Below are 21,226 nucleotides of genomic sequence, written 5' to 3'. Positions count from 1 at the left end.
TTGCAAATAAATCTGATATATTTTCTGTAGTTTCTCTTTTCAATTGTTTCACATGAACTTTGCCTTTCAGTAAAAGTTTTTAATTTTGACAACATCTAACTTATTATTATTTTTTCATTTTATGGGTTATGCTTTTGCAGTCAAGTCTAAAAACTCTTTGCATAGTCTGAGATCCTAAAGGTTGTCGCCTATATTTTTTCTAAAAATTTTATAGTTTTCCATTTAAGTCCATGATCCATTTTGAGTTAATTTTATATGAGGTGTGTGGTTTATGTCAGTTAATTTTTTTGCCTATGGAAGTCCAATTGTTCCAGCACTGTTGAAAAACTTTCTTCTACTGAAATACTTTTGCACCTTAGTCAAAAATGTGTTTTAGCATCAATTTATTTGAGTTTATACTGTTTGGTGTTGGCTTCAATCTGTAGGTTTAAGTCTCTTGCTAAATTTTGGAAGTTTTCAGTCATTATTTCTTTGAGTACTTCCTAAAATGCCCTTTCTCCTCTCTTTCCAGGACTCTAATGTCACAAATGTTAGATATTTTGTTGTAGGCTCAGCAGGTCCCTAGACTCTATTCATTGTTTTAAGGTCTATTTTCTCTCTGTTGTTCACATTGGGTAATTTCTATTCTATTTTTCAGTTCACTGACTCTTTGTCCCTTCCACTCTGCTGTTTGAGCTTATCTGCTGTGCTTCTTTTTCTTCTTCTTTTTTTTTTTTTCGCTTATTGTATTTTTCAGCTCAAAATTTCATGGTGGTTCTTCTTTATATTTTTTTGCTAAGAGTTTCTATTTCTTTTCTGAGATTTTCTACTTTTTCATTTGTGTCAAGTGTATTCACAATTGCTTGATGAAGCATTTTTTTAATGATAGCTAAGTTAGAGTCTTTGTCAAGTAATTCTAACATCTTTGTCATTTGGTGTAGGCCTCAATTCATTGTCATTTTTCATTCAGTTTGAGTTCTTTCAGTTTCTTGGTATGGAGAGTAATTTTTAAATTTTAACTTGGACATTCTGTATGAGTGAGAAATAAATCTTTATAGATTTAAATGATGAAAAGCAAGGGTTTCTATAACATTACCTAGCCTATTCTGAATGAGAGAAAATGGTAAGAGTATATCTTTAGTAGTGGGAATATAGATAATTTTTCTTCTTATTGTCTTTTTGTGTTTTCTAATTTTTCAAGTAATTTTTAATCTAATTTTTACTTTTCTAGAATGAGTATTATTTTTGTAATAAGGAAATAGATACAATTAATTTAAAATAAACTGGGGAAAGACAAATTTTGTGATTTGAATATGTTTATAATTGGAAATGGTATTATATTTCTATTGAAAAATGCATGAAATGTGCAAATATTAATGCCATTTTCTTGAACCTAGGGTATGTTTTTGATAAAGCATACTCTTGAATCTCAGAGAACTCTGAAAAAGAAAGTATTACATTATTATTGAATCAAGGCTTACCATCTTGAGATAGGTCTGCTCCAGCCCCTAAGAAATGCACGTCCCCGAGGGTGGTGAATCCATTTGGGGTCCTGGGAGACATTTGTGTGACAACTTCCCCTTTATCTGCAGTTTGCTAATGAGACCAGGCAACACACCAACAATGATGGGAATTGCTCATAAGACAGCTGTGTTGGCTGATTTTCCCTCCCTCATCTTTCCCTTTGAATAACACACACACACACACACACACACACACATACACACTTCATTATTAATGTCAAGGCCAGAACATTTGAACATTGCCTTACACTGGAAGCTCTTTCATTTGAATTGTATAGAAGGGACTTGAAAAAAATGACCTGTTTCTACTCTGGCCCAAACCCAGAACTCTGAGGCACAGGATTTTACGTGCATTTATCTGCACATAGTCGCTGGCTGACCTGAAGGAGATCAATAAAAGCGTGTTGGGCCTTTGAGCTGACAAACTCGAATCCAGGGTCAACCTAGAGAGAAACGACAGTCTCAGCCCTGTATTTTGTCTTTCAATCTCCTCTGACTCAAACAGAAAACAGTCTTGATGTCCCATAGACTAAAACTAAGAGGCTCTAGATATTTTTATTTTTTTTTTTACTTATTTATTTTTTTAAATAAACTTTATTGAGGAATACTGGGGGACAGTGTGTCTCTCCAGGCCTATCAGCTCCAAGTCCTTGTCCTTCAGTTTAGTTGTGGAGGGCACAGCTCACTGGCCCATGTGGGATTCGAACCAGCAACCCTGTTGTTCAGAGCTCACACTCTAATCAACTGAGCTAACCGGCCGCCCCTAGACATTTTTAAAAGGTTAATATTTTCTTTGAGATTTTGCCTATTGACTCTAGGTTATTACTAACAGTTTCCTTGCACTTTACCAACCTAAAAATGTGTAATATAATAGACTCTTAACAGAAATAAAACCCTCTTGGTGGCTCTATTAAAAAAGATAGTAAAGGCCTGTTTTATTGATAAACCCTTCCCTCTCGCTCTTCTCCTACAGCCCCTCAGAAGCCATGTGTAGTGTGTGTGCTAATGAAATATATCTCTGAATAACAAGTGCCAAAGACTAGTGCTTAGCACTCACTGCAAAGGAAAAACTTTGGGGAATGGTCGTTTTTATTTTAAGGAGCTATAGAATTTTTAGATCCCAAACTGTACCTAGAAGAGAAAAGGCTACCTTATAAGAACTTCTACATTTCTCAATTCAGATTTGGAATAGTGAGAGATTATGACAAATGTCCAAATTGGTATAAATGGTCTCTCCACCCTTACTGTAGTTTCATTAAATTTTTTAAGTTAAAATAAACAAAACAAAAAATACATACCCTGCAAAACAAAGACCCTTTATCAACAAGTGAAATTGTCTTGTTTAGCCTTGAGAATATTTAATTCCTTTGTACTCTGTAAAATGAGATAGAAGCAAAATTACTTTCAAGTTTTTCAAATGTCAACTTTTAAGCACAGTTCTAGTACTTATTGGAAACTAGGTCTTCGTGCGGAAAATGTTCAGAGATCCTGTAGACTGAGAGGGTTCTGAAAAAAGTTAATAACCCTCTTTTCATCTTACTAAAAATGACTCAGGCAAAGTATTTCATACAACTGTGGGAAACCGCTAGCTGCATGAGCTGTTAGCTCAGACAGCCAGCCTTCTTCTGTTTTCACCTCATCTTGCTTAAATTTTACAAAGATGCTTGTTGCAATGAAATTGATTGCCAGCACACTTGGCAATTCAAATTGCATTAGATGTTCCTTCTTTTTTAATTCCATTAACCAAGATGAAGGCAACGCAATCTGGGGAAGCCCTTCCTCAAGATCTCAGGACCTGGTGCTGTGGGACTAGCTCAGACTTTATGATCAGACTTATTCTGTGAATCTAATTAGCACGGAGAGAGCAGCGTCTCCTCTTCTAAAACACAAGTTTAGGCCCTGATCTGGATTCTAAAATTGGAACCATTTAAATAAACAATGATCTTATTTCCTGATATTTACAAAATGCGTTGATCCGCGGAAAAAGAGGGCCCCAATTAGGAGAATCAACTTGCCCATCCTTCAACAAGTATCTTTTCCCTGAGACCTACTGTGTGGGTCCCAGGATGAAGCAAGTGCGTAGTTCTGTAATCTGTGACAAAATTGCGCGTAACCGTTGTCCGTCCGTGGATTTCAGAGAGCCCCTTGTCTTAAGATCCTTTGAAATTCTTTTCCAGCCCCTTCTTATAGAGCCCTCACTCACCCAGAAAGTCCAGCCATTGTCATGATGACCCGCGGGGAGGGCTGGAGCAGGAGAGCAGAGAATGAGGGTGAGGAGAGAGAGATTTTGCGCTCAGGGCCCGTGGGAACTGAAGCCGCGGTTCCCTAACGCCGCGAAGAATTCCGACTCCCTGGCTCTCCGGGCTGCACGCGCTCCGCTGCCATGTGGGAGGTCACATAGTTGTGACTTGGAAAAGACAGGCCTGGCATCTAGGCTCGAGTCACAGGGGGAGGCGGGAGGCAAGGGAATAGAGGAAAGCTCAGCAGCTAGAACGTGGTGTGTTTTCTGTCTTTCTCCGAATGCTTCCGCGAGAAGAAACAGGTCGCTCTCCGGTGGCCGTGCCTCTGGCCCAGACGCCCCTGGAATGCGTGCTAATCGCTGTGTGTTTCTGTGCTTCCGCCCAGGACAGCTTTCCTGCCCGCTTCGGAGGAGTCCATTTTGTCAACCAGCCCTGGTACATCCATGCCCTGTACACGCTCATCAAGCCATTCCTTAAAGACAAGACCAGGAAGCGGGTAATGAAAAGAAACGCCCAAGGCGGGACTGAGGGGCGGGGAGGGACAATTACGGTGCCCCTCCTCTCGATCTTTCTCTTTCGCCTTAGTTTTCTCTGTTTTTCCCCCCCTGCTTTTCTGTAGTCCCTGAGCATTTGAGCCCCAGCTGGAGTTTGCAAATGGCCTGGATTTAATAAATAATTTAATAGAACTGGGTTATTTTCAGAGTCCCAGTGACAAACCAAGGAACTTTGAAGGCACACAAATACCAGATGCCCATTTTAATGCAAATGCTTCTGGGAGACAGGTCAAACAGTTTCCTGTTTATGGAGTATCTTAATGGCTGGCATTTTGCCCTGCACATGTGTTATTGCGATGAAAAATATTTGTAATTTGTTTTCCCCCAGAGGTTCTTGGGTCGTAACTGTCAGCTCTATCATCGTTGAGCCTGGGGAAGCATTCTTCGTTGGAAATAATAATGCAGAAGGCTTTTAAAATCTTAATTGCATCAGCTGATGACATTTGGGGAGCCATCGAGCATCCTTCATCAGAGCTGGCCTTTTTCATGGCATTCTGGTTACCTGAGAAACTGAACAGTCCTTAATCACTCTGACTCTTAGTTTCCTCATTTATAAAATGCAGAAACTAACACTCACATCAAAGAGTTGTTGGGATAATTTAATGAGACAACATATGAAAGCAGGTAGTACGCATTGCAGTAGAGATTCCGTGACTTTTATTTTTATCACTTAGGCCCTTTGCTTTCTAGCGTTCTGATTTCAGCCACTTCCTGGGTCAGGAGTATCACCTCTCAAGGTAACTTGGCCAGGGTCATGCTTATGGCATCTTACATATGATCCTGTACCCAGGGACCCCGTGCTAGGGAAGTGCTCAGAGTACTCTAAGGGGAATGATGATGTAAGGCCTTCCCCCACACACACATGCACACTCTGCAGGGTTCCTAACTCATAGACCTCAGATGCTTCCAGGTCCTTAGGAAATGAAATGTTGCAATAGGGCACAAGATGGGTAATTCCGGTGTCCCTTTATCAAATGGGGAAGTAGGAACTAGAACTCACCAGCCTCAGGAGACATTCTGGGACATTTTGCAATCTGTCTGGGGCTCAGGACAGTGCTGAGGACAGAGAGGTGCCCTAGACTGTCCCCAATATAGCTTCAGGGTTCCCAGTGGCTTCATCTTCTACTTAAGAAGGAACTAGCAAGAATTCCTCCCGCCAGAGCAACACTTGTTGCTCTGCCATAGTAGGAACTTTCTGGAGCTCTGGGTGCAGAACAGAAACCAACAGGTGGAGAGACCAGCTCCTACCTGCTGAGATCCTCCACCCACAGGACCCCCAGGAGAGGGCCAGTTTCCACAGCGTTCCTTGTCCTTTACGAACCGGACGTATTGGGTGGGAGGGTACAAATGTTTGCTCTTAACACTGGGCTTTTACTTAACTCCAGCTTTTCTACACTTCAAGTACTACAATTTCTCCTGTGAGGTGTTTTGCCAAAGCTAGAACACGTGAATTTCTTCAAAAGAAATAATTCTTATTAAAATTTGGTCATACTCAATCCAATGTCAGAAAATGTACATTGCTTTCTGAAGTGCTACAGTATTCTTCTGAAGACTTTTAGCACTTACCTTCTTGTCCCTTTCCTCTTTAAATAATACCATTATGTCATAAATTAAAATAAATACAACAGAACAAGGCAGCAAGTGTTTATTATATACTTATATGGTATATTGTAATATAGTATATAGTATATAGCATAATATAATACTTATATGGTATATTATTATACTATACTTACATATTTTAAAAATCACATGTATATTTCATCGTGTGTGTGTATAATTGATGGTCTTATACTTGGGGATAAGTTATGTGTATTGAGCCTGCAACATGAAAAAGTATGGAAATTGATGTTAATACACAGATGCACTTTAAATAAACTTTCAGGAGTCCATTCCTAAAAATTTCAGGCAATGGTAATTATCAACTTGTGGTTTATCCACTGTGTGCGTTTGTCTGAAGACAATTGTAATTTGGGGATGTTTTCATCCCTGATTGACCAATTTCTGTCACCATCCATCATATGTTTAGAAGATGCAAACTTGTTTGGCTATTAGCAATCAATCCAGACATGAATAGAAAATGGCTGCAAAAATATTCCATGATAAAATCCCAGGTGGCAGTTTTAAATTTCATTGACTAAGAATTGATTGAGCTTTTACCTTGTGCCCACACCACCCTGGGAGCAACGAGCATAATAGAAGTGTAAGAAAACACCATCCCTTTCTGTGTATCTTTGTCTTCCCGTTGCCAAGCAAGACATAAATGAACAACAACAAAAAACAAACAAACAAAAAAAAGTCAGTGGATAATCAAGAGTTAATTGGGGAAGCGGGTTGGAGAACCAGAGTGGACAGGTGACAATGGGACAGATTTAGGAAGAAGCTGCCACTTGGTGTAGGCCTGGGAGTAATGGGGAGGCTAAAGCGGGGTCCAGAGGGCAAAGAGCGCTGCAGTGGGGAGAACAGAGCATTGGGGAGCTGCATGTAAAGCATGAGTAGGGCTTTGGAGGGTCTGTATCACTACTCTTTTCATCAGTAGGGTTCATTAGAAGATGACTGTATGTGTAAATTTAGGCCATGGCCAAATAATACCCAATTTGTGCATAAACTTCCTTTTTAAGGACTATTAATTCAGCCCCTTTCTGAGCAATAAATTGACATTTCATAAAGACAAAGCTACAGACGCAAGATTGAACGCCTCCTTAAACATCATGATCACCGGCAGCGCATCTAATTTGTCATCGGTATATTGTGTATTAGATTAAACACTCGGTCATATGTTTTAGATTAATTTTTTTTTTCTATTGCTAATTATCTTTTCTTCCTAGATCTTCCTGCATGGAAACAATTTAAACAGCCTTCATCAGCTTATACACCCTGAATTTTTGCCCTCTGAATTTGGAGGAACCCTTCCTCCTTATGACATGGGAACTTGGGCCCGGACGTTACTCGGTCCTGACTACAGTGACGAAAATGACTATACTCACACTTCTTACAATGCAATGCACGTGAAACACACGTCCTCTAATCTGGAGAGGGAATGCTCACCCAAGCCGATGAAGAGGTAAGGCCTGGTTGATTAGAGCCTCCCAGTCAGAGGTCACTGAGCACTTTGATTTGGGCCTATTGTGGGTTGAGTAATTGAAGAGCTTTGTGGGCACAGAATGTGAAACAAATAAATTGTAAAATATTCTCAACTGATTTTACTAGAATTCAAAAGCAAAAGGGGCTTTGTTGGCCCAGAAATATACTTATCCCGTTGTATTAAAGAAATTGTTAAAAGCTAGGACCTCGTTCATGTCATGATTGCAGTGTAGTCTCTGCGCAGTCTGTTAGTCACGCAGGATGGAATGTTGGGCTTTTGAGATACACTGGATAGAAAAGCAACCTGCTAAGAATCCCTATCATCCATGCATTTGGAACCATTTATTGAGCATTTACTTAGCTTTAGGCACTGATCAGGCACTGGGAGTATAAATATATGAACAAGACATCAAAAGAACAGAGAAGTGGACCTGGGGAAAATCTGCTATGTAAGACTTCCCGCAATGTATTTATAAAGCGGGTGGTATTCGAGCAGACCCCTGAAGGATGAAAATAAGCAGCCCAGGCTTTGAAAAAAGAGAAAAGACATACCAAGCAGAGGAACCACCCAGAGGCTTGGAGGTGTTAGAGCAAGGGTGTCCAAACTTTTTTTAACGTTTTTCACCAAGGGCCATATACAGTAAAATATACAAACAGCCGGGCCACTCACTCGAGGTGAAGTACGTATTGCCTCACCTGGTTTATTTAAGTAAGCTAAATGTAGTTTCGGAATTTGCTGCGGGCCAATAAAAAATGGATTGCGGGCCGCAGTTTGGACACCCCTGAATTAGAGGGATGGGCCATTCTAGTGTGGCATATAGAGGTGCAGGGGCTGCGGATGACAGAGGACTTGTTATAAAGTTCCAGAGATTGTCGTGTCCAGGTGGTGAAGCATTAGTTTGGTGCAAAAGTAACTGCAGTTTTTGCAATTATTTTTAACCTTTTAAACCATAATTACTTTTGCACCCACCTAATATGTTGCATACTGTATTAGATGGAGTGTCATGGAAGAGGCTTTTTAAAAATGGATATACAAATAATATATGAGTGCTTTCTCATTATAGTCTCCTCATTTTTAAGGCTAAATTTCCCTTCAATTCCACTACCCTCACTTCCAGTTCCTACCCAAAGATAACTGCTGTTGTCAGGCTGAGGTGGATCCTGGCACTTGATTTTCTATACGTTACATGCATCTGTACACATCCATAGAAAATATCTAATGTGTATTAGTTTGCTAGGGATGTTGTAACAGAGTACCACAGACTAGCTGTCTTCAACAATGGAAATTGATTTGCTCACAGTTCTGGAGGCGAGAAGTCCAAGATCGAGGTGTCAGCAGGGTGGGTTCCTTCTGAGGCTTCTCTCCTCGGCTGATAGATGACCGTCTTCTCCCTGTGTCTGCACATGGTCTTCCCTCTGTGTGTGTCTCCTTGTGTCCGTATTTCCTCCTATAAGGACCGCAATCATACTGCATTAAGGCCTACCTCATTTGCCCTTACTTACCTGTTTAAAGACTCTGTATCCAAATACATAGGCAGTCTGAGGTCCTGGGGGTTAGGACTTCAACATACAAATTTTGGGAAGACACTATTCATCCCATAACATATTGTTATGTAACATCTTCCCCTATTAGTAAATCTAGACGTATCTCATGGTTTTAATGCTGCATAGTATTCCAGAACATGGATATGTCACAGGCTAGCCATTTCCTTTTGATGGACATTCAGGTGGTTGCACGCGCTCTCTCTCTGTCTCTCTGTCTCTCTGTCTCTCTCTCTCACAAAGTTCAATGAATGTCCTTGATGTCTCCTTATTCTGATAGGAAAGTTCTTTTGGGTAGACTTGGAGCCCAGTAGTTGCTGGGGCAGAGAGTGTGTGCATTTTTAATTTTAGTCCACACTGCCGCGATGCCCTCCCAAACAAGCGTGCTAATTGACAGTTCCACCTGGTGTGTGTGTGTGAGACGCTTCTTTCCCAAACCCTTGAAAAGTACGTGATATTATCCAACTTTAATTTTAATGATGATCCAGTTGGTAGGACAACTCTATATCATGTTTGTTTTTATTTGAATTTCCCCATCAGACGTAGTTAAGCAGAGAAATGACATACTAAGGTCTGGGTTTCGTAAGGATCATGGAATTAGCAGGGAAGTGGAGACAAACAGGCATCAGAAGGCTGCTGCAGGAGCTCCGGTGGGCAGATGAGGGTCAGAACCAAAGCTGAAGCAGTGGAGGACAGGCGGAATTCTGGAGGTGTTTGCGGAAGGAGGCGTGGCACGGTGGGAGACTCCTATGGATAACTAGGCCAGAACAGCGTGTCCAGGACGGGGAGCTCCTCATTTCCTGCTCTGTTGGGAATATTATTCCACTCAAATATCTGGAAAGTCTCTGCCTAGGACTGCAGGAATCTGGAAATTCATTTACTCTCCAGGTTAATCGTCCACATTCTCTGGGAAGTGGCTGCCATGGTGGCCGAGGGGTTGACTCTGTGTCTACAGTGAGGGGGCTAACCTTCTTGGTTTGGATGGGATGGTCGGTCCTGACCTACTTTCAATGCAGGGAGCTGCACGTAATGACGACAATGACAACTCACACTACTGACACGGTTCTGAACCCTTTTCTGCATTAACTCTTTAAAGCCTCACCACAAATGTGTGAGAAAGGTATTATCACTATTCCCATTTTACAAATGGGACACAGAGAGGTTAGGCAACTGCCCAAGGTCACACAGCTAGCCAGTGGCTAAGCTGGGATTCCGGCCTGGACAGGCTGACTCCGTGCTCTGTGTTCGTGTCTTCTATAAGATACGGCCTACTGTCTGCTTCTCCTCGTACATTCTGTCCTCAGCTAATATGCCAGCCCTCTCTCCCCAATCCCTCATGGGCAGGGGCAACACCTTACATAGCCTGTCCCTACCCTATCTCTAGAGGCTTTGGGATAAAAGCATCATACCCTTATATGTGTCTTAGCTTCCAAAGCCACGTGGTATAAAACAGGAATTTGCCACTCTTCCCCCGGATGATCAGTTACCAGGTTACATCTCTGTTGGGTGACCAGATGTATCCTGACTCCCAGTTCCAGCTCTGAGTTGATGTGGAAGTTCAGAGGAGGTGACAGTTTCCATTATTAGATGGTGCGATCTGGAGGGTAAAGTCTTTGTCTAATTCTTATTTACCTCATCTTCTCTCCAAGAATCCAGCTCAGTGTCCAACATACAGCAGACACACTATACATGCTTGCCACAGATGAATCAATTAACATTGAAAGCTACTACCTCCAAAACCCACCCTTGGCACACTTTTCCGATTGCTTCAGCCAAATCCCAGCTCCCAGATGGAAAGAGTTCATTTCCCCTTGCTTTCCCAAGGCTCTCACGGATCCTGACTAGGATCCTAGACAAGACGTGCCTACAGATAACTATAGTACACTGCAGAATGGGGGTGGTAGTATAAAGGGGGTGTAAGAAATTTCTCCGCGTTCTGAGGAAGCATTCACTAATTTCAACCGGGAAGTCTCTTAGAGAAGTCCTCATGGAACAAGCAGAGCTGACCTGGGTTCTGGAGAATGGTAAGACACCAAAATCAAAATCCAGGCCTAGGCCTGAGAAGCCAGCAGTTGCATTCACATCTCATAACCCCACCAAGGCCACCAAGGTGTCCTGCCCACTCTGGCTGCCTTTGGTGGCAGCATCCTTGACACTTTGCATGGGGGATTTCAGGCAGTGGGATGGGCAATGAGGAGACTGTTGCCAGCAGGGACAAGGAGGGACCACGCCTGTGGCGGGACTGTGCCTGCCATCAGGGATCTCAGTGACGGAATCTGCAGTAACTGAGCAAATTACAGGGAAAGAACAACCACGATTCTCAGCATCTTTTGACCCCTCAGGATCTATAGGGACGTGGGAAAATTGAAAACAGAATTGGAGGAGACCTTAAAGGTCACCTCCAGTTTCCAACCTGATATAGTTGTCTGTTCTTCAGTACAGGTTGTCGGCCAGACTCATTTGCAGCGTCCAGAGTGGGGCAGGCAGCTTCAGGGGCATCGTGTTCCCTGTAGCGTGGCTTTAGGAGGAAGTACCTCCTGATTCTGAGCCGGATGACCTGGGTCTTTCCTCAGCAACAGCGTTGTACCTTCCAGTGAGTGGCTGTTACGTATACTCCTAACCGCTGCCGTAGTTCCCAACAGTCCAGGTCCAATCATTCCTCTCATTAATTTCCAAATAAACATTCGTGTCTCAGCACTTAAAGAGAACTCCAAGACCGATAACAGTGGAGCTGTGCTCCTTCTGGAAGCCCGGAAATTACCACAAGCAAAAACGCATTTTTTCTTCCCTTGTGTGTAAGTGAGCTGAATAGAGTTATCACTACACCAGCACGTGCGGCTCACACAGCCCAGCTGCACCAGCCACCCAGGCCTAATGGAGTCACTTGGAGGAAAAGCAGAGCCAAAGCACCTTTGAAGACACATGGAGAGGTGTTCAATGTGCAGAGTCCAAGACAGAGGGTAATGGTCATGCCCATTCTGGCCTTACCGAGTTAATAAATATTTAGCAACCATCACCTCTGTGCTGATCAAGGCCCCTGTCTTTCATGGAATTGAAAGGCCAGTGTCAGCAAAGCACCTCATGCAATAAGTGACAGTATTATACCACCATGCAGAAAAGCATAAACATAACATTTTGGTTATGGATTCTGTACTGACTTTACAAGTTGACATGACATAGCAATGATTCTGCTGCCTTTAAAATGTATTTACATGTAAAGGTGCTTGTTCCCAGGCTTTCTTTTAAAGCTACACGATAACACCATTCATGTACTCAAAACAGTCAATTCTTGTAATTTCCAGGAAGGTTGGGATTAGTTTTGGATGCAGCCTGATCATAGATAAACTTGGGCTGAGTATATGCAATAATGCCAGTTTTTGTTTATTTATTAAACTTCTAGCACTCATCAGGGATTCAGAAAATTATTTATACAGGAAGAGCGCGAAAAGAGTTGCGCTCCATCTCCACTTGCTCCAGTGGAGAACGGCCCACCTTCACATCCACCCTAGTTTACACTATATGGTGGGCGATTCAAGGGGCCGGTGTTTTGGGGTCGTATCCAGCTGTACTGAGGTAGGAGGTAGGACTACTTTTTGATCCTTTTGACAAATGCCTTCATCTGTATGTTCCCTAAATACCCTTCCTGGATCCCGCATGGAAGAAGTGGGACGATGTCATAAAGACATTGTGAGCCGTCTTATATTTTGGATGGGAAGGAGAAGTTGGGATGCCTAGATAAGTTCAGATTTCTGATTGAGAAGGAAAACTTAGATCATTTTTTTTTCCCCTCTTGGCCCCTGCCTGGGTGGTAAAAGTCAGTTTAACTGTTTTCAGCTGTCAGTAGAATTGGCCGTGACCTTGGTGATCTTTCCGCATGTAGCCCTCTTTTTGTAGGGTGAATGTAAGCATTTGCTCGGTAACTACTCATTTCCGGCAAAAGTCATACATCATCATGAAATACAATCCATGCAAAACGAATGAAGGGTGGCGATGTGGGAACAGGGGGACCCTTGTCTTGTCTTCTAAGCAGTCAGGGTGAAAAGGGGTCGTTTAGCTGTGTAGCCTGGGAACAGATGTTCCACAGGGATGTTACATTCAATAAAATTTCATGATGTATCATTTCTTAACGAATGACCCACAGTCTCAGCTGCCCCCGCCCCTAAATTGTCTCATGACTGGTTTCCGGCTCAAACAGAATTTAACTTAATTTTGGGGTGTCATTCCTACTCAGGCAGCTAATGCCTGAGATGTTGCTTCCAGATGCAAAGATCTCTTGTTACATCATAAAAGCCCAGTGTTTTATGTGTGCTATTGGGTACTTGTGTATTTGATGCCTGCTGACAGGAATTTGTTAACATTTGCAAAAGAACAAAGGAAAAGAGCTGCTTAGCCTCCTCGTCACTCATTCATTTGGCTGAGGTGGATATTCTGCGTTAGTGCAGCTTTCTCTTCTGTGGCAGAAATGAAGGGGCCATCTCCTTACAAGCACATCCCCTATAGCCATGCAGCGTTAGAGTGAAAGGAACTCTATACAACAAATTTGGTCCATAAGAAAATGAGTGGAGCTAGATAAAATGTTGGGTACAGGTATGTTTTCTCTTCTTGTTTAAAGAATGGCAGGGCACGTGATGAGATAAAGAGTTTTGAGCTTCTGGCAGGGCAGAAGTAGGATTGCATTAGAGGGAAATGAACAGATGTGGGTGAATGGACTGGGTGCAGGTTCAGGTGTATGTTCTAAACGATTCCTGTTTGCCGAAGCACCACGGTCAGATGCAATGACTTGGAAAGGGTGATGTCGTCGAGGCAAAAAAAAAAAAAAAAGAACATTTCTTTCTTGTGAACATATTGCTGTTGGTAAACAAACATTATGTACGATTTCGATAAAGCTGATGCTTAATATGCCCAACATCTAGCCAGCAATGAATGTCTCTCATAAGCTTTAATGATCGTGTGGATGAAAACAAATATATGACACAATATGTGATACAAATCTCTTTGCAGTGTCATTTAAAAAAAAAAACGGTTGTGCTGCTTGCATACAGAATTACGGTTCCTCTAAACAGGTTTGAGTTTTTACGTCAAGGCAGTAACACTGCGGAGATTCCAGCATCTCACTGCAAACCCCTTCACGGTCCCGCTTGGGATGCGCTGTCTGTGTTCCTATTACAGGGGCGATCAGCCCCCATGAGCCCTGCTTCACTTTGCTCCTCAGGACGGGCCTCTGGGGTGCCAGGCACCTGTCACCACATCCTAACCCCTGCCTGCCTGCTTTCGCTTTGTGACTTTGAGGCAGTGGTTACACCCCCTGCCCCCTTTCTATTTGTCTTTATTTCCCAATCTTACTAGATGTGGGTTCTGGTCATTTTCTTCCACTGATTTTATTTTTTTAGTTATATGACGTTGGGTAAGTCATTTAGCCTCTCGGAGTCTTGGCTTCCACGAAATGGATGCAACCCCAGAGAGTCACTGACAGCATGGTGAAAAGTTACACTGCAAAGCACTAAAGAGGAGCAGTACGATAGATGGTACTTTCTTCCCCAACGTTGTTCATACAGATTTCCATTCTGTTAGAGTTTTGATTTCTTTCCCAATGGAAATTTCTCCTGAATAATGAAAATTCCACCCCCCCCCAAAAAAACAATAACACACACACACACACACACACACACACACACACACACACACACACACGCAGTGATGTGGCTTCAAGGGAAATGCCTTGAATTCCTGGTTAGGAGTCAGACTTACATTGGCCAGTTCCCTCTTCTCTACCTTCATTTAAGCGTGGGGCCAGTGTCAGGCCTTGTGTATCCTTGGCGCCCTCCACCCAGAATGTGGCCAGGCACAGTGGCTGCAGAGCACAGAAGGCAAAGCCAAAGACGAGGAGGGATGAGCGACACAGACCCCCTTGCCTCTCTTCCTCCCTGTCCTGGTCTCAACCTGTCCCACGTTGTCTTGGGTAACAGTTAATCTCTATTGGTCTTTGATAGAGTTGCTCCTTTCTCTCCGTCCTTCTGATCTAAACGGTTATCCATGTGATCTTGTGTGTAATCTTTTAAAATCGTAATGATGTCACCTCTTTGCCTAACACCCTCCAAAGACTTCCCACTGGTCTTCTGCATGAGATAAAGGCTGCCCCCCTTAATTGTGGGTCCCGGCCACACTGGGACCATCCCCTGTCCATCCCTCAATGTACCAAGCTTGTTCCAGCTCCAGGGCCTCCCCTGCTCTGGAATGCTCTTAGCCTCCTCACGGCCAGCTCCTCATTCATGAGGTCTGGCTCCCTCAGCCACTCCCCTGAAGGAAGTTCTGCACCCTCCCCGTCCCGATGAGCACCCCCTTTCCATCCTGCTATTCTCTATTGCTGACCTCTGTTTCCTTCTATATTGGGATCACAAGTCCATGAACTGTGCTGTTTTATTCACCGATATGTATCTCGTGCCTCACATAATCTCTAGTATATAATAGATGCACAATGTATATTTTCTGAAGAAGGAAGGAAGAGGGGAGGGAGAGAGGGTGGGAGAAAAATGAGAAGGGAGAAAGGAAAGAAGGAAGGAAGGAAGAAACTGTATGGCAGCAAATGCTGTTAGGAACAGGGTACTTTGTAGAGTGATAAGGAAAGTTACCATCAACCATCCGTAATGGAGCAAGATAATAACACGGTCTTTGTAATCAGTTTGATCAGAATTTGAAATTGTCTTTAGGGTTATCAATAACTGACTCCTTACTCTCATTTTTCCCAGTGTCTGGATTTTCATTAACAATGGACATTTACAATATTTATGTTTTTGAAAAGTATTCATTTATTTATTCAACAAACATTTATTGAGTATCTACCCGGCACCAAGATACAGTGTAGGATAGAGAATATTTAAGAGACCAGTATCTAAAATCAGAGCCTGTGGGTTCAAATTAGTTGCTGTGTGACCTAAGTAGTTATCTCTCTGTGACGTTGTTTTCCCCTGCTAAGGTGGATAATAATAGATCTGCCTTATTATTGGGCTGTGACAATTAGGTGGACTGAGTGTGAGTGTTAAGTACTGCGGCTAGAGCTGTTAGTGGGCACATGTTCTCCTGCTCGCTGGTCCATAGTCTACGAGGGAGACAGACTTTACGCACATTATTATACAAGCAGCTGTTACATGATCGCCATGACCAGTGCTTTGAAAATTACAACGACTGAGAGGGTGCCCACTGGGGGTCTTGACTTAGTCTGGGCGTCGGTGGTCAGGGAAGGCTTCTACATAAGGAGGAAGCTACACAGAAGTTGGTGCTTGAAGAATGAGAGAAAAAGAATTTTCCAGGCAAAAGGAGGAGAAGTGGAGATGGGAGCAAACACCCTACATTTGGAAGGGTCAGGGCCAATTCCAGGGACTTCTGTGTTTCACCAATGATAACATGCTTTTTTTTTTCACATTAAAAATCCCTGAAGTCAGGACATACTGTTCTACAATTGATGACGTCTTAGGTTCAATGAAATACAGAATTAAAACGAAAACAAAAGGGACCAGAGAGGTCAGAGAGCAGAAAGTAAGGAGAAGAATAACAGGGAATGTGTGCAGGGAGGGGCCTGCCAAGAGGGTCACGTGGATCTTGGTAAAGATATTGAACATTATCCTATGAGCAAAGGAAAGTCATAGAAAGGTTTTAAGCAAGGGAGTGATACGAATATGTGGGATTATTAAAACTTTCACTCTGTCTGTTGTGAGGAGAATGAACTGGAGTAGCAGAGAGCAAAAGCAAGGAGACGACCTGGGAATTTTGGAATAGTGCAGGCAAGAGGCCACGGTAGTGAGACTGGGGTGGCCAGGGTGGAGGGAGAGAGAAGACAGACTCCAAAATATTTAGTGAGCAGAATCAACAAGACCTGATGATCCAGTGGTCCTGGGGAATGAAGACAAAAGGTCGGAATGACGGCAGGCCTCTGGCATGTGCGACTGGATGGAGAGCATTCCTGTTTCCCAAGACAGGGAGGTCTGGAGAAGGAGCTCCCTGAGGTAAAGATCCAAGGTGTTCACCGCTCTATCCTTCCTGAAACTCACTCTATCCTCTCGGCTTCTGGGACATCACTTCTGGGTCACCTCCTACCACTTTGGATATTCGCTCTGGAGCGCTCCCCCGTTCCCATGACTTGCATTCCCTTTTTATGTCCATGAGCATCTAATTTACAACTGTTCTAGAATTCTCTTCTGAGCTTTAGAACCATATATGCAACTGCCTACGTTAGCCCTCACGCTGACTGAACTCATAACCTTCTCCCCATTCTTGCTGATTCTACCCACTACATACAGATTCAGGTGCATTCTTGTAAATAGGACTTTCGTGTTATTTTGAAAACCAGCCGGGACCTTTAACTGGAACCAAAGTAAAACGATGATGCAAACTGCATCACGGTCATCGTTCATTTTGGTGCAGGTGCATCCTCACTAGCGCAGCAAATCGCTTCCCTTCCGCCGGGCCCCCCACTGTCACATAGTCCTGACTCGCTTGCTTCCTAGCACTTCCCACTTTCCAAAACTTTCCATGTGCTTCTGTGATCATCGTCAGTGTCAGCCCCCGCCAGCTCTGTCATCAGGGGCTCATTGGATTGGTTCAGTCCTGTGGCCCAACACCTGGATGAATGCCCAGCTTTGGGAAGGCACAATTCTGAGTTTGCAGGGGTGTTTCCTACCGGTGTGGGGGCTGTGGACTTGACTGCCGAGTCTTGGTGTATTCTCTGGAATGAGTGTATAAACAGCTGCCAGAAGTGACTGACAGGTGTTTTTATACTAATTTCTGTCTCTTCTATGTGAATACCTTGCAGGCAGAGTTTTTTTTCCTTTTCTCATTTAGCGCATAGTATGTGCTCAAAGCTTTTGAAAGACTATTGTGGGACATGAACAGTGACTAAATGTGAAGTGGAAACTCAGGATGGACTCCATTTCCCAACATTGACTTTCCAAAATGTTTTCCTGCCCCCAAATTATTTTCCAGATATGAAGACAGGTTTTCCTAAACTGAGAGCTATTCTCTAGTATTAAGTTAGGCATTTCATGAACCTTTTCATTCTTTAAGGTATAGACTAAACCAGTGAACAGAATCAGGAATTTGGTCTGAATGAGCCACACCTGACAAATTCTTACAGCTCTTCTTGAGGTAGATGGAAGCAGGTTTCCTTTTAGGCAGACCTAGAAAGGGAGGGTTTCTAACTGTCCCACAGTTATTTAGACAGGCAGAGTTTGCTTCAGCGGAATGCTTTGAAAATTTTTATGTGCCTTGTTAAAATGCAGATTCTGATTCAGTAGGTCTGGGGCGGGCCTGAGAACCAGCATTTCTAACCAGCTCCCGGGCAGTGCCCATGCTGCCAGTCTGGGGACCACATTTTAAGTAGCACAGTCCTAGACTGTTGTCATGCAGGGTGTCATGCGGGGTCTCTGACCCTGCTCCCCACATAAGAATGCAGGATATGGTGAAGCCAAAAAGGAACACCCAGAGAGCCATAGATAGAGGAGTCATACCACTATATTCTCGCTGGCAGCTGGGCTGGAGACACAGGAAGCAGGAGCCACAGGATCCGCAACCTGCTGTCTACTTCTTTGCAATCCGCAACCTGCACTCCGCACTTGCTAGCTCAGCCACCACCTTCTTGCTAGCCCCCATTTTCTGCTAGCGTAGCCACAACAGTTATATTAGTGGCCAATGGCTCACTGGTTACAGCTGATGGCCAACTAGCCACAGCTGATGGCCATCCCATCACAGTTGATGGCCATTTACTGCCCGAGTGAGCAGTTTTCCATGTGAGGCCGAGAGCCTGGAAACTGCCCTCCTGGCTCTGTCCCCACAACTGTAGTGTTTTCCCACACGCCAGACTGGATGCACGTGTTCCCTCGACCTGTTCTCAGGATTTTTGAAAACTGAGACTTTCAGGTGTTGAGAATTAAAGAAAAATAGGTATTTTAAAAATAGATAATTGTAAAAAATAGATAAAAACAGTATTGCCCCATGTTATAGATAAAGTGGCTGAGGCACACAGAGGTTAAATGGTTTACCGCAGGTCACGCAACTCTTAGGTGGCAAAATATTGTAAATTCAGTTCTCTTCATTCCAAGTCAAATCCTCTTTCTCCTGTTCATCTGTTCTCCTGCTCTTTGTGTTTTCCTTTCCTTCCTCCCTCCTTCCTTGTATCCTTCCTCCCTTTCTCCCTCCCTCCCTTCCTCACTCCTTCCCTCTTTCTTTCCCTCTACAAGGGTTTAGAGAGCACCTTCTTGGACATTTGCCTTTGCTCAGCCGTCCTGGATCTGCCCACCCCAGTTCTATACCATCTTTAAGACTCAGTTGAAATGCAACTTCTCCCATCACACGTTCCTTGCCATGTGTTGTCCCCCAGCCCCTTTCTGAGTGGGGAAGGTGGGGACACTCAGGAAGAATATTGATATTCAGGCTACTCTAGTAATATTAAAAAAGATCCATTAATTAACCTGCTGTCATTGAGATCATTAACATACTGTCATTTGACTCAAAAGACTTCCGAAAAGTAGTTTTTGTCACGAACACTAGCCATCCTTTTCAAATTCCGGTGGAATGAGCTATCCTTATTGTCTCAGCTGTTGGCAGCTTCTGGCATTTCTCTATCTGCTTCAGAACTTCACATTCTAGTTCTACCAAAGTAACCCCACTGAAGGTGTACGCCACCCATTTCAGAGGGAGGAGAATAATTTGGAACAATTAGAAGTCTCGGAAATTGACCCACAGCTCCTTGTGCCAGGCTAATTCCAATGAAAGACAGCTCCATGCAGAGTAGGTGGTGCGCGCACCTGCAGCCATTTGCTGTGTCGCTATTTCAAGTTCCGGTCAGTAGTAGAAAGAAACAAACCTCTGCAGAAACATCTGCATGTTAAAAATATGATTTTAATGCTCCTTTTGACCATATCAGAACAGCTTAATCCACATCAAAGTACAGACAGCAGTGCATTCGATTCCTCGAAATTTTGCAGACCTACACACACACAGAGTATGGAATGATTGCAAGGCTAGTTGACTGGTTCAGATGGAGACTCGGCCCTAAGGCATCTGTAGATCTCCCTCTGGCACCCTGGGTTCCTACGAAGGATTCGGGCACAACACATACTAGTTATGACCTTGAATTCTCCCACACTTTAAGTGTACAAGGGCCACTCAGCTTAAAGGAATTCTTTGGTAAATTGCTCAATAAAATCAAGAATACTTTTGCAGTGTGAAGAATCTATTGCCCCATATCTATTTTCTAAGTCTATAGTCTTTTCTTTGGCTTTCTTCAAGAGGACTGACATGTTATCAAGAGGACATATCCCTGTTATCTGACAAGGCAGAGTGTCAGTTGTTCATGTCAGAATATCACACTCAGGGAAGTGTTAGTAAAACGATAAACACTTCCAATGTAAATCCCTTCTCCTTCAGAGAGCTCAGAGCACTTTATTATATCTTCTACTCCCAAAGCCCCGTGGAGAATACGGTAATAGTCTATGTTCTTTTTACAGATGCAAAACTGTGCATTAATATAACAGGAATGCATAGTTTCATAAAGAGCAACAAACTCCTTTGTAAATAAATAAAGCAAAATGTCCAGCTGCAGCTGCCAGTTTCTACCACAGCCTTCTTTGGCTCCCTTCCTAAATTCCTTCCTTCTCATCTCCAAGTTCCTGGACTGGTTTGTCTTCTGGCAGCTGAGCTCTGTCCTCAGTTACATCTAATCTGCTGCCTTTCTCCACGGTAATAAACTGTCCGTGTTGACTGACTGCAGTTCTGTAAAGGTGTTCCCATGTATTTGGGTAAATGTTGCACATTTAAAAGGAAGGATCTTGAAGTATTATTAAATACCCTAGTGGTCATTATAGATGAAGATATATGATTGTGTAACCTATAATTCTTAGAACACTTTTTTCTTGAATTTTATTTTCTGATTTCATTCACTGTGCCTAAAATAAAGTTTTCATAAAAATAGATTATTATGTTAACTGTTGGATTCATCAATGTCAATAGGAGAAATGCTTCTCTGAAAATTTGAATATTGACAGTTCCTGATGTATATGTTTATGTCCTCTGATTTCTTACCAAGCCATAAGTATTTCTTGTTCAGTGTAGCACAGCATTTAAGAATGTGGATCATAGAGTCATATTTGGGTTCAGATCCTAGTTCCACAACTAGTTGTGGAATCTTGTGCAAAAATTAACTTCTCCAAGACTCGGTTTCTTGATCTGCAAGATGGAATGAATAATCCCTACTTCAGAAGATTACTGTGAGGATTAAACAAAGATAAGGCAGGCTAAATACTTAGTGCAGACC

At 42.9% G+C, this 21,226-nt stretch overlaps 1 protein-coding gene across 1 annotated transcript in view; it reads left to right on the top strand.

Moving 5' to 3' along the window:
- The window catches only part of CLVS1 (clavesin 1), a 154,544-nt gene that overhangs the window by 123,636 nt on the left and 9,682 nt on the right, over window positions 1-21,226 (top strand). Inside the window, exons 4-5 of the mRNA XM_033126591.1 lie at window positions 4,128-4,238; window positions 7,125-7,360. Of these exons, the coding sequence (XP_032982482.1) occupies window positions 4,128-4,238; window positions 7,125-7,360 (347 nt within the window). The remainder of the gene's footprint in view (window positions 1-4,127; window positions 4,239-7,124; window positions 7,361-21,226) is intronic.

The sequence above is a fragment of the Rhinolophus ferrumequinum genome, chromosome 14 (genome assembly GCF_004115265.2).
Source record: "Rhinolophus ferrumequinum isolate MPI-CBG mRhiFer1 chromosome 14, mRhiFer1_v1.p, whole genome shotgun sequence".
Lineage (NCBI taxonomy): Eukaryota > Metazoa > Chordata > Mammalia > Chiroptera > Rhinolophidae > Rhinolophus > Rhinolophus ferrumequinum.
The sequence above is the reverse complement of the archived record's forward strand: the minus strand, read 5'-3'. Positions and strand labels throughout refer to the sequence as shown.